The sequence below is a fragment of the Thermobia domestica genome, chromosome 4, assembly GCF_964235325.1.
Source record: "Thermobia domestica chromosome 4, izTheDome1.hap1.1, whole genome shotgun sequence".
Taxonomy (NCBI): Eukaryota; Metazoa; Arthropoda; class Insecta; order Zygentoma; family Lepismatidae; genus Thermobia; species Thermobia domestica.
The window spans coordinates 29,581,500-29,595,529 of NC_137457.1; the positions used below are offsets into that span (position 1 = coordinate 29,581,500).

Sequence of the window (14,030 nt, forward strand, 5' to 3'; positions counted from 1 at the left end):
AAACAGAAGGAACGTTATACGAAAGAAATTGTCGAATAATGTAGTTGCTATAACTTACAAACGTGTGAATTTGCTAATCTCCGTCGCCATAGAAATTTGTATACAATACGTGCTGGTTATTCGGAAAGCATTTCGGGGATATATACGCATACACTGTTTCGTCCCTCAAGCTCACAATATGACATGAGTGCTAATAGTTAATCAAAATGTAACTGTGGCCATCCGTATTAACTCAGTGCACCAATTCTCTATCCATGAAGTCTGCCTTCGAAACAGCATTGGGTAGGTCAAGCGTACGCCCGAACTATTGTCCGGTCGGACACTGAAATTTTCAAGTTAGCCCACAAGACCCCTTCACGGAAGCTGCTGGGATCACAGGGATCAGATCATTCGATATGCCCTATGATATTTACATATTTCAATTTTGTTCCATTCATTTACCTTCCATGGTTTTCATACTACGGGTACTGGAGTTTCCGAACTATATCATGACGGCCATTTTGAAACTGGTGCTTCATATGAAATATCTGTTGGTACAGCTTTACTTATGTTTCCAAGACATTTCGAACGAGGTATTACTCGATCCATATTCCCATTTGACATTTCAAAGTTACCCCCCCCCCCCCGTTACCCCCATTTACGGGGGGTGGGGAGGAGTACTTTTGGTGGAATTGGTTTTCCCCCTTAGCAATATATAACGTGTACTTCAAACATTTCTTCTATGTTTTATCATTTTTCAGATATTTCCGTGGATTGATTAAAATGGCCCACCCTATATATATATATATATATATATATATATATATATATATATATATATATATATATATATATATATATATATGTGTGTGTGTGTGTGTGTGTGTGTGTGTGTGTGTGTAAGAAACTACCAGAATATTGATCGATATAAGTAAGTATTCGGTTTACACCGGTGTAAAAAGCACTCCGCGCAATAACGAACGCACAGCTACCATCAACTCAACACGAGAGAACACTAGAGGGCTCATCCACATCTAACTTGCTGCGAACAACTCTAAAGTCCTGGCCCTGTCTATTTTTTTTTCTTTTTCTTTAAAGCCAAATGGTACCTATATAATTCTTCGATTGTTTGAAAATCCAAATTAACCGAAGTGATGTATTGTTGTCAATTTAATGCCGGCCCCCTATGTGGCCACGACCGATAGAGGAAAGCATAGCAATAAAACTTGATGTCCCAAATGGATCTGTCGCGACGACAGCAGCAGACGAAAAACAAATATGACATTGACCCTACAAGCGCGAATATATAGTAACTTGAATTTCCTCTATACTTGTAATTTATTTATTTATTTATTTATTTATTTATTTATTTCATTTTCCGCCGTAAGAACTTAGCGTTCATGGCTTCGTCAAGAGATACAGTTACTATTACAAGTTATAATAATAATAATTGCAAGAGATACGCTACAATTAGTATTACAATTATTAAAAAAATAATATATAATAATACAATATATAAAGTAATAATATAAAATATATACGTAACAATAAAACAAACTAAGTGTACTTTTAGAGAAAATATAAATTTACCTTGTTTTATATATTTTAAAATTCAAATAAATTTTGATATTTACATTATAAAGAAAGATCACAGTGAAGATATTCATCTAAACCATAGAAAAGATGTTTGAGTAACAGTAACTTGAGGTGTCTTTTAAACTGCAAGTTTGGCATTCGTTTGACACGATCTGGTAATTTATTATAAAGTTTTATTCCTATGTGGTGTAACGAATTTTGAGTTCTTGTTAGACGGAAATTTTGGATATGAATATGATTGGTTGTTCTTGTGTTGTATTCGTGTAGGTCCGAGTTGAGTTGAAAGTTTCTTTTATTCATATGTATAAATGATGTTGTTTCTAGAATGTATATACACGGCAATGGTAATATTTTAAGTTTCTGAAACAGTGGTCTACTTGGTGTATGAAACGGTACTGATAACATTATTCGTAACATTTTCTTCTGCATCGTAAACACTTTCTTTGCATAACAGGTATTACCCCAAAAAATGATTCCATACGATAGAATTGACTGAATCAATCCGAAATAAATTGTTTTCAATGTTTCTGTAGTTAGAATCTTACTAACTTTACGTATAAGATATATTTTTGCACTTAGTTTCCTCAACAAATCATTCACGTGATCGTCCCATGTTAACTTAGAGTCCAATTTTATCCCTAAAAATTTACAAGAGTCAGATACCTGTATGAGTTCCCCGTCTATACGTATTTGATGTATATTTAGAGAGTTCAGTTTTCCTTCATTGAAACTCATTATAGTTGTTTTCGCTGCATTTAAGTTAAGTTGGTTTGCTTTTATCCATTCTGTAATTTTATCTGTAGTGTTCTTAAATATGATTTCCTCGGAGCAAATGTTATTTGGAATTTCAACTAAAATATTTGTATCATCCGCAAAAAGTACGCTTTTGTTTGGAACTATATAATCAGGAAGATCGTTAATGTAGATAAGGAAAAGTATAGGACCTAATATTGATCCTTGTGGAACTCCGTGCCTAATGTGTCTTACCTCTGACTTGGTTGGACCTATTTCTACATATTGCATGCGGTTAGTCAAATAGGAGTGGAACCATAAATTAGCATGACCTCTAATACCATAACTATGCAATTTATTCAATAAAATTTTGTGATTAACAAGGTCAAAGGCTTTTGTGAGATCCAGAAAAATTCCATATATTTTATTTCTTCTCTCTCTCGCTTTATATATATCACTTAGAAAAGCAACTACAGCATTGTTAATTGATTTGCACTTCCTAAACCCGAATTGGCTCTTCGTGAAGATATTATTCTTTTCCAAAAAGGGCACCAATCTGTTATACATAACTTTTTCTAAAATTTTGGAGAAAACAGATAGAATAGAGATAGGACGATAATTTCCTGGGTCAGTAGTTGATCCTTTTTTGTGTATAGGTCTTATTTTTGCAAGTTTAAGATCTTCTGGAAATGTTCCTGTTTCAAGAGAGGAATTGCATATATCAGTCAACGGTATAAGAAAATATTCGGCACACATTTTAAGCAAGTAATAAGGAATATCGTCGGGCCCAGAAGATTTTTTCGTCTTCATTTTTTTAATAATCGATCTTATTTCTAACTCTGTGGTAGGCATTAAGTATATGGATACAGAATTACTAGATAATTTTATGTTGTTAGTCTTTTCAGACTCAGAATTTGAGTATGTTTTCGCAACGTTGGCAAAAAAATCATTAAGTAGGTTTGCAATATGTTGTTTATTTGTTATTTCTCGGCCATGCTGAATTATTTTTTTAATTTCTATTTTTTGCGTTTTTGATGCGGTTGATTGTTCATTTACTACTTGCCATAGTGTTTTGTTCTTGTTATCAGATTTAGATATCCTATTTGATGTGTGCATTTTCTTTGCTTCTTTTATTACACCTTTAAGAATACTCCTATATTTATTAAAATATTCTTTTAGTTTCCTATTATTCGTCCTTTTTACAATTGTATGTAGTTGTTTCTTTCTCATGCAGGAATTAATTATGCCTCGTGTTATCCAGTTGCATCTAGTTTTGTGAGAATATACCTTTATCTTTTTAAGTGGAAAGGCTATTTCGAAATAGTGCCTTTTCCCCATTTCCTTTATTCTTCTCAACAACCATTCTATTTTAGTGATAGTGTAAGTTTCCAGTCTTCTCCTGAGATCAAATTTTCCAGTTCTATTCGTTTATTAGCTATTAAGAATAATACTACTGTAGATGACAACACAGACTTGTATTCATTCTTGCCTTTGGTTGGGAAGGCTGTAGGATCAAAAATTTCAAACATATGTTGACTGCAAGAGCAATAAACATTTCTTCCTCTTGTCATGTGATTCACGACAAAAAAGGAAAAAACTCTGGTCCACTTGTGCTTTTACTAGTACCTCAATTGTTTCTTTTCTTGTCGGCGGAAGAAGAAACTCATTATTGGTATATTGATGTCGGGTGCTCAGAGTTTCAATGGTAAGCTTAAACATCAAATCTTCCCCTTCATATTTGCTGACAAAGAGGAAGGGAACCTTGCAAATATACTACAAACCTTGAAACACCACGCATCTTTGGTTTTGTTTTCTTGCAAGATTCGTTAACTCCCCAAAACAGTATTTTTATGCGAGTAGCTAGCATAAACAAATACAGCCTCATGTACGGGAAAGAAGAAAAGGGAAGTGAGACAAAAGAAGCGTCATCTAAACTTAGAAAACAGAATACTCTAAGAGTGTGATTTTAAATATTTTCCATTATAAAGGAACTATGTACAGAGAGGGGAAAACCACTATCCCTGGTTGGGACGATATTAGCTTAACCAGAAACCGGGATGATATTTCCAGAGGAGGGGGGGGAATCCCAGGCATCTCCCCCTACAAATCGAACACTGAGTACACATAACGTTAACTAGTAACGTATTAATACATGGAAAATTTTCGTTAATTTGTGCTACAATTTTAAGTTTGCACTGGTGAGTAACATGAAGAAACCTCCTTCGAAACAGTAGAAGTCGATTGGTTGAAGTTTCGTGTCTCTTTTCAGTTTCAAAGATATCATATCTTGAAGAAAATTGTAAGAAATGGGGTGGAACGTTGGAAGAAGTTTCATTACAATTGGGGAGGGGGAAGTGGCCGTGTGGAATGCTAAATGAATTTAGATTATGTGCCGTTCATCATTTTCCCCAGATTGTATAGCTACCGTGTATTTATTATAGCTGTGAAAAGTCGGAGGGAGTGTGGAAAGAATTGGACAATGTATACAGTCGTCTATAATGGAATATATATGGAGTGTTCAGAACCTGAAGAAAACAGGTTCAATTATCAAAGATGTGAGAAAGAGAGGCAAAGTTTGTATGGTAGTTTTAACTACATGGAAAAGTTTACACTGCTTTTTTACATTATAACAGATATAGAATATATGGACATGAATCTTATAAGCTCTGAAAGGAGTTTCAAATAGATTTATGATTTAGATTTCTGGGCTTTCACCATCTATGGCCATTTAGCCCGTCACGTTTGAAGGATGGTGTCCCTCAACGAGCACACTATCCGGGAAAAATGGAAAGAAGGAAGCGGCATAGGATTTATAAGTTAGATACCACCCCGGCATTTGCCTGGTATGAATGAGAAAAACCCAGGAAAACCTCATTCAGGATGGCTGGCCTGAAAAGGCGTTTTCGACCGAGTGCTCCCAACGGGAATCGAAAGTTTATAGATATGTCCAAAATGACCAAAAGTGCACTTGTTTCCCTTGTGCAATGCAAGCAACATGTATACCTACAAATTTCTACTCTAATCACATTTCATTCACAAATAATATATGAAATAATTCCGATTATTGCAAAGTAATTCCATGACGATGGTTGCTTACGTTAATTGAGAACGAGTATGCATTGAGGTCCAGGGAAAACGACGTAAAACTGGGAGTGAGTAGAGTTATTTAGTGGTTTTGAAATGTATGGGTTTTTATACAGGGTGAAGCAGAGGAAATACATGCTTTTTAAACCGCTATTACTCGGCAGGGGTATTGATTTTGACAGAGAGCTCTGACAATGCTGTTCCAGTTGCTATGGAGCATTGGAGCGTAGAGCATCGTATGTTCGTGGTCGAACAGTTCTTTAGAAACAATAATTCTGTGATCACGATTCAACGTCTTTTATGTCGAAAGTTTAATGTCGAGCGTCGAAGTACAGTTCCAGATTGAAACACTATACTCCGATAGGTTGCAGCACTCAGAAGTACTGGATCTGTGATGAAAAAGAAACCACCTGGTCTTCCTCGTTCAGTTCGGACTCCGGAAAACATAGGCAGAGTTAAAAGGGCAGTACTTGCTAGTTCGAAACGATCCACTAGGCGACAGGCTGTATCTCTGGGTATGTAACGTCGTTCTCTTCATCGCGTCTTACATGATGATCTCAAATTTCACGTTCCCTACAAAATAATGATTGTCCAGCAGCTAATCGAAACAGATTTTGTGCAGCACAGAGAATTTTGTGGCATAATGGACGCTATTCTTACGGAAGATGCAGATGTCTCAGTATACATGAGTGATGAAGCCATTTTCTTCTTAATGTTTATGTTGATGTACAAAACTGCTCTACGCTCCAACGCTGCATAGCAACTGAAACTGCATTGTTTGATTTGTCTGCCAACGGGTACCCAACATCAATACCCCTACTCGTCGCTGAGTACTAGCGGTTTAAAAAACATACGTATCCTCTGCTCCACCCTGTATATCTTGTTGTAAATTTTGTATTTCAGCAGGGGGTGCGGTGGCTCAGTGGTAGAGCGTTCACCTCCGGTGCTTGGGGTCCATGGTTCGATCCCAGCTCGTGCCGTGTGGACTTTGTGGTGGACACACACCGTGCTCGTGGGTTTTCTCGGGGTTCTCCCATTTCCTCCCACTTTCTTCATTCCACCAATTCACTCATCTCTCATCATCACTGTCTCCCTTAGCCTAACCGACATAACGTGGGACGTAAAACTTAAAGATTTCATTTCATTTTCATTTGATATTTCAGCATCTTTAAATTCACGTCATATTAAATCTGAGCACAATTCGAAATCACACTTAAATAAGAAGAAAAACAATTTATACATATAATCCACAAGTACATCAAAATAGATTCCAGAACTTTCTAGTATCTACTTAAAATATTATAAACTCCGTTACTACAAAAGCAGTTTAATTTAAAAATAAATGATACAGTTTGGAATATAATGGTATATAAAACATTTATATTAACTCATTTATCAAACCATAAACATCATAAAAACTACAATCAATAATTGAAACTTTAAATATTTAACATTACCAAGGTGATTATTATAATTGTTATTTGGTAGTTGTACATGATATGCAATAATACAATAATAATGTAATAATGAAATTTTATATCATAAACAAAGCTAGGATTAGGATTAGGAATTAGATTTCTGGGCTTTTGGCATCTACGACCATGTTAGACAGTCACTAGGATTAGGATTATGAATTAGATTTCTGGGCTTTTGGCATCTATGGCCATGTTAGACAGTCACTAGGATTAGGATTATGAATTAGATTTCTGGGCTTTCGACATCTATGACCATGTTAGACCGTCCCTATCATTAGGATTATGAATTAGATTTCTGGGCTTTCGGCATCTATGGCCATGTTAGACAGTCACTAGGATTAGGATTATGAATTAGATTTCTGGGCTTTCGGCATCTATGGTCATGTTAGACCTTCACTAGGATTAGGATTAGGAATTAGATTTCTGGGCTTTCGGCATCTATGACCATGTTAGACCGTCACTAGGATTAGGATTAGGAATTAGATTTCTGGGCTTTCGGCATCTATGGCCATGTTAGACAGTCACTAGGATTAGGATTATGAATTAGATTTCTGGTTGTATGGTTGCGAAACATGGTCACTTACTCTGAGGGAAGAACATAGACTGAAAGTATTTGAGAACAGGATTCTGAGACGAATATTTGGACCCAAGAGGAACGGAAATGGGGAATGACGGAAACTTCATAACGAGGAACTACATAATTTATACGGTTTACCCAACATTGTTAGAGTCGTCAAGTCTAGGAGGCTTAGGTGGGCAGGTCATGTAGCTAGAATGGAAGAAAGTAGAAACGCTTTCAAAGTCTTGACTGGTAGACCCATAGGAAAACGACCATTAGGAAGACCTAGGCGCAGATGGGAGGATAATATTAAGATGGATCTCGCAGAGATAGCAATGCAAAGCAGAAACTGGATCCAATTAGCTAAGGATAGAAGTCAGTGGAGGGCTTTTGTGAACGCGGCACTGAACCTCCGGGTTCCATAGGCCATAGAGTTAGTTAGTTAGTTAGTTATTAGATTTCTGGGCTTTCGGCATCTATGGTCATGTTAGACCTTCACTAGGATTAGGATTAGGAATTAGATTTCTGGGCTTTCGGCATCTATGGCCATGTTAGACCGTCACTAGGATTAGGATTAGGAATTAGATTTCTGGGCTTTCGGTATCTATGACCATGTTAGACCGTCACTAGGATTAGGATTAGGAATTAGATTTCTGGGCTTTCGGCATCTATGACCATGTTAGACCGTCACTAGGATTAGGATTAGGAATTAGATTTCTGGGCTTTCAGCATCTATGGCCATGTTAGACAGTCACTAGGATTAGAATTAGGAATTAGATTTCTGGGCTTTTGGCATCTATGGCCATTTAGACCGTCACTAGGATTAGAATTTGCAATTAGATTTCTGAGCTTTCGGCATCTATGGCCATTTTACACCTTCACTAGGATTAGGATTAGGAATTAGATTTCTGAGCTTTCGGCATCTATGGCCATTTTAGACCTTCACTAGGATTAGGATTAGGAATTAGATTTCTGGGCTTTCGGCATCTATGGCCATGCTAGACCGTCACTAGGATTAGGAATTAGATTTCTGGGCTTTCGGCATCTATGGCCATGCTAGACCGTCACTAGGATTAGGATTAGGAATTAGATTTCTGGGCCTTCGGCATTTATGACCATGTTAGACCGTCACTAGGATTAGGATTAGGAATTAGATTTCTGGGCTTTCGGCATCTACGGGCATGGTAGACCTTCACTAGAATTAGGATTAGGATTTAGATTTCTGGGCTGTCGGCATCTACGGCCATTTAGCCCCTCATTAACATAAGGGATGACGTCCCACAACGAGCACACTATCCGGGAAAAAGGAAAGGAAGGAAGCAACCTGGGACCTATAAATTAGGCATCATCCCGGCATTTGCTTGCTTTGAATGAGGAAAAACTCACTCAAGATGGTTGGGCTGAAAAAGCTTTTTCACTTTTTCGACCGAGCGTCCACACAGGAAATAGAACCCGGGACCGCTCTCACCAAAGACGAGAGCTTTAGCGACTACGCTACGCGGGTCACTCATAGACAAAGCTAACAACTATAATGTGTTATTTAAACATTAAATCAATAATTAAAGAAAATCATTTAAAGAAGATATATAATTAGAAATTTTAAAAGAGAACAGAACCTGGCATACACTATTGGAACACTATGAATATTAAACAACAAAACCTTGATTTGTAATATATTTGTGGACCAGATACAAAGTGGTTATTTTATATCGATCATTATTCAATACAGCATTAACAGCGGTTAAATTACATAAAATCAGGAAAAATCAGATATAAACATGTGTTGGTGCACAAAGAAATTGGTTTAATTGATCATGTTATTTCTGGATGTGAGAAAATGAACGAAGGCACCTAATATATGTTGGAAAAAAATTAAACACCTGGAATATGAACCGTATTAAGCTAAAAATATTTTGAGTATGAATAATTTGAATATAATACTCTTAATCATTGAGTTCATACAGATAAATGCAATTCAAATATTTAAAAAAAAAAAGAAAAAAAAGTTATATTTGCATCAGATGAAGTATCTAGCGAAAGTACACTCGACGTTCGAATACATGTTTACCATTTTTGAATAGTCTGAAAAATCTAAATATAAAAACTTTTAAAGCTGTTACCAAATAACTGAAATCATAATCAAAAATCCTATAACAAACTTAAGAGAGAAAAACAAGTTAAACTTACCTCAAGGACTTTCGTGGGACTTAAGGAATTTCAGAGTATTTTATTGCAATATCAAACGAAGAATTTTACAGTAACCTGACTTCATAATAAAAGTATTGTGGTAGAGGACTTAGTTGATGTGGCTGCCTCCTAATAATTTAAAACCCGCAAAAAAGAGTTAGAGATAGACGGAAGTGTGCATATAAACCAAGGCCAAGGGGCCTTGGCCTCAGTTTTTTGAGTGACAAAAATAGTTGAAGCTATTATTTATATATATTTTTTTTAAAATTTTATAGCAAACTCATCATAATATACCTATGCCTATCATAGTTTAGGTTCGGCGCCACTGGAAGTGTGCATCAATTTCTCTCTTATAAAGAATTTCTCTCTTATATATTATGTCCCTGTTAAAGACAACTTTGATTGTTTGTTTGTGTACCATATATTAAAACCCAATAAAGCGGTTGGTTCTTTGGAGATAAGAGCGTCCCTTGTAAGCACCAAAGCTACATGATGTGGACCCACAGTTTACAGTGGAATCCGAAAAGCTGTAACGCGTTCAAATTTCAAGACTCTCTATCATCAGGAATCGAACCCGGAACAAATACCATGCACCAAAGACGCGCACACTAGTCAGTAGACCAGCTTAGTAGGCACCAATAAAGTGTTTGAATAAAATACAGAATAGTATATGCTTTATGTTATCATATACCAATCAAATAAAATTAAAAGAAATGTGATATCTATGTCATAGTGCATACATATGTAGATTGAAGTTATGACCTATCATGTTAAAACAATTAGAAATCACATTTGGATTCTGTTTACAGTTAGCCATAACCTATCGGCCTGCATTGTTACCAGTGGTTATATTCTTTGAAGGGGAAGGCTTCAGCACAGGTTCAACTGATCGGTTCCCAGCTCAAGATTTAGCAGCAGAAGGATTGGTAGTTGTGTCTGCTAACTACAGACTAAATGTCTTTGGTAAGCTGACAAGATTAATTCATTTTTAACTTAATTTAAAATACTTTATTTAATAAAATGTGAATTTGTTTATTAATATTTAGTTTCCTATATTTTCTTTGTTCAATTTTTATTTAAATATCGTGATCTATTGTAACAAAAGAAACACTGATTAAAGCTTCAACACCCACTGTATTTTAAACTATAATTTTAAAGCTTTGGTCACTGTTGCTTTTGTTAGAATATCCAATAGAAAGCCATGGATAGTGTTATTATCTTGATCTAATAGACATATGATAGAATGTGATTTTAAATGCTGTATATAATTTGTTAGGGTTAACAGCACTGCTTATAGCGTTAATACACGCAAAACGAACTCCAATTCGGCAGTACGTGAAAGATTGAAGTAGGAGAGAGGAGAGAAAAGTGTTGTTGCAGAGAATGATCTTTCTAAATTAAATACGTATCTTGTACACTTTTTGTACACATATCTCTGACATCTGGTACATTCCAGAAAAGTTGGTGTTCAGTTAGCTTCTCTAAACCGATGAGTGAAATTGCATGAGGTCCAACTCCAACCTCACTGACCCTCATTACTAATCCATGAGGTTGAGTAGTCAATAGTTGACCTCAAGTTGATGTTCAGAGGATAGAAATGTTTTAGGGTAACATTTGAAATGAGAATGAGAAATTAACAATTGCCGAAGGGCGGATTCGGATCCGTAGGGGGACAAGTGTTATTATTATTATTTGTAATCCATCAGTATCAATTTCTAAATAAGTTAATTCTACAGAAGAGCTACTCCTTTTCTAAATTTGTTTTACCTTTTTTTTTTTTTTTTAATACACTATTACCTTGATTTGACTTCGAACGACCGTTCTCCCTCCCAGCAAACATTCAACCTGGGTCCGCCCCTGCTATTACCATGAGAATTGATGGCCTCTCACTGAACAGAGCCAGAAAAACTTTTGTTGTGACAAACTGCTTGTATAAATATACAGATAAAACTCTATTATAATCCTAATTTTATTCTATTTTCTTTGCAAAAGGATTTTTCTGCCTGGAAGACCCAATCGCAAGAGGGAACCTTGGATTACTTGACCAGTACTTTGTTCTTCGTTGGGTGCATGACAATATTGAGGCTTTTGGAGGGGATGCAAGAAATGTTACACTGATGGGTCACTCAGCAGGTGCAGCCAGTGTTATGTATCATCTAATATCGCCAAGAACACTAGGTGAAAACAAATGCTACTTTCTTTTCTTTTCTTAAAAAGCTAGATAGTTTTATAATACGATAGCACTTTTTTGTTTGTTTGTTTTGACAACAAGAAACTATATTTTCCCATGATATTTTCTGTCCTTAAAGCTTTCTGTCTGTAAACTTTTACTTCTGAGAAATGGATTGACCGATTTGAATCAGATTGGCATTAATGTGATTTATGGCTTATTTTGTATAACCTGCCAAGGCTAATTGACAATGGTGATGGCAACAGACTGAAACCTGCTCTATCAAGTTTAATTGACATTGATTAAGACCATAAGCTAAAAATGTGGCTGTCACATTTAATGACAATAGTAATGGCAGGTTAAATGAAATAGGCTGAAACCTGACTGTCATGTTTCATTGACACTGTTTAAGACCGTATGCGAAATCTGAACTATCTCGTTTAATTGACATTAGTTAAGGCAACAGTTCGTGACCTGACTCCCACGTTTTCGTGACATTCGTTAAGGCTATAGGCCGAAACTTGGCCTGTCAAGTTTAATTGACATCGGTTAAGACCATATGACGAAACCTGTCCTGTCAAGTTTAATTGATACTGGTTGAGACCAATACGTCAAAACCTAGCCTGTCAAGTTTAGCTGAGATTGGTTGAGGCCAGAGGCCGAAACCTTACGTCTCTAGAGTTTTATTTTTCTGAAAAAACCTGACCAATTTGAACTAAAATTGTCAGAATGCTAATTGGTGGTATGGAAAAGCTGGTTCAGATGTATTAAGATTAAAATTACCAACACACAAAGGTCTCATAAGAGACCTAAAAGTAAAAAAAAAAAAAAAAAAAAAAAAAAAAAAAAAAAAAAAAAAAACTTAACAGATCTGGCAATAAAAAAAAAAACTATTGAATTGAGAATGGACAACACAGGAATAACTTACATAACGCGGTTAACTGGTCCCAAAAAACATTCGCGTTCCGCAAATCTTTATTATTCGAGATCGATTTATAGTGGGGTAATAGTTTAATTTGTTGATTACAAAAAAAAAAAAAAAAAAAAAAGTAAACGAATTTTAAAAATTCATATTTTAATAAAATTAGATACACAGAAAATCCTTTTAAACATACAAAAGTTGTAAAAAATATTTCTTCAATTGTAGATGAAAATTTAGTTTTACATTCCACGATTATCCTCTGTAGGTGAACGAAGACGAATGATTAATGAAAATTGAATGCTTATGAAAGGAATTTAGGAATGAGAATGCACAAGAAAACGGGAAAACTCGGAGAAAACCCAGACAGACACAATGTTGTCACACACAAACTCTCATGAACTGGAATCGAACCAGTACACCAAAGTTAAGTATTCTATCACTGAGCTTACGTTCCCCCATTGTTCATTTGTGGCTAATATCGCCATATCATAAGCCAATATTGCACTCGACTTCTACAGTATTTCCATCTATACATGCATACGTGCCATTTTGTGCTTTTGTCTTGTTATTTTGAAACATTTGAATTGGCAAATCTGTTATTACATAATAGGTTTATCCTAAATGTATGTAATAGTAAAAAGTGCGTTAGATCGATATCCACGTTATTCAAAACTGTATTGTACTAGATTATATGATTTCAGCTTAAATTCCTAACTAACTCAAATTACTTGTAAATTAGGGCAATTTAGAGCTGGGGCAATCACCAATAACTATAAAAATGAAACTTTAAAAAATTCCAGGTCCACTGGTCATAGCTAGTATTCAAAATTCAATGTTTTTGATAACTTGTCAACAATATTCATGTTATTTTTCCAGCCATGATAAATTAAAAGGTACAGTAACAATTTTGAATTAGCTTTTGTAATTTATGGTAGAAGTCCTCTCACGGTCGCTAGCAAGTACCGTGTGAAATTTGAGACAAAAATAGTGGCACATTCCTAACCCCTATATATTCACACACACACAGCTTTCCTGGAGTTTCCTTGTGAGTATTTTCTCCAACATGACGCGGTGGTGTAAAATAACATATTCAATTCAAGTGTAAAACTGTAGGGTGAATGTAGCTGCAATAGAGAAAATCACTGTGTAGAGCAAATGTCTTTGTGATAGTAAGTCAATTGCCACAGAACAATTCTACACTAGTCAGAAGTGTTTTAAATATAAAGCTCAATATAACGTCTGCACAACTAGTTTTAAGCAATGAATTTTAAGAGCGTGAAAAATCATTTCATACCGTGTAATGATCGAAATGCGAATAGAAAATAG

General features: G+C 35.5%; 1 protein-coding gene across 1 annotated transcript in view; it reads left to right on the forward strand.

The window, feature by feature from the left end:
* The window catches only part of LOC145683799 (carboxylesterase 4A-like), a 105,010-nt gene that overhangs the window by 64,715 nt on the left and 26,265 nt on the right, over nucleotides 1-14,030 (forward strand). The window contains exons 4-5 of the mRNA XM_081755385.1: nucleotides 10,422-10,575; nucleotides 11,605-11,790. Of these exons, the coding sequence (XP_081611511.1) occupies nucleotides 10,422-10,575; nucleotides 11,605-11,790 (340 nt within the window). The remainder of the gene's footprint in view (nucleotides 1-10,421; nucleotides 10,576-11,604; nucleotides 11,791-14,030) is intronic.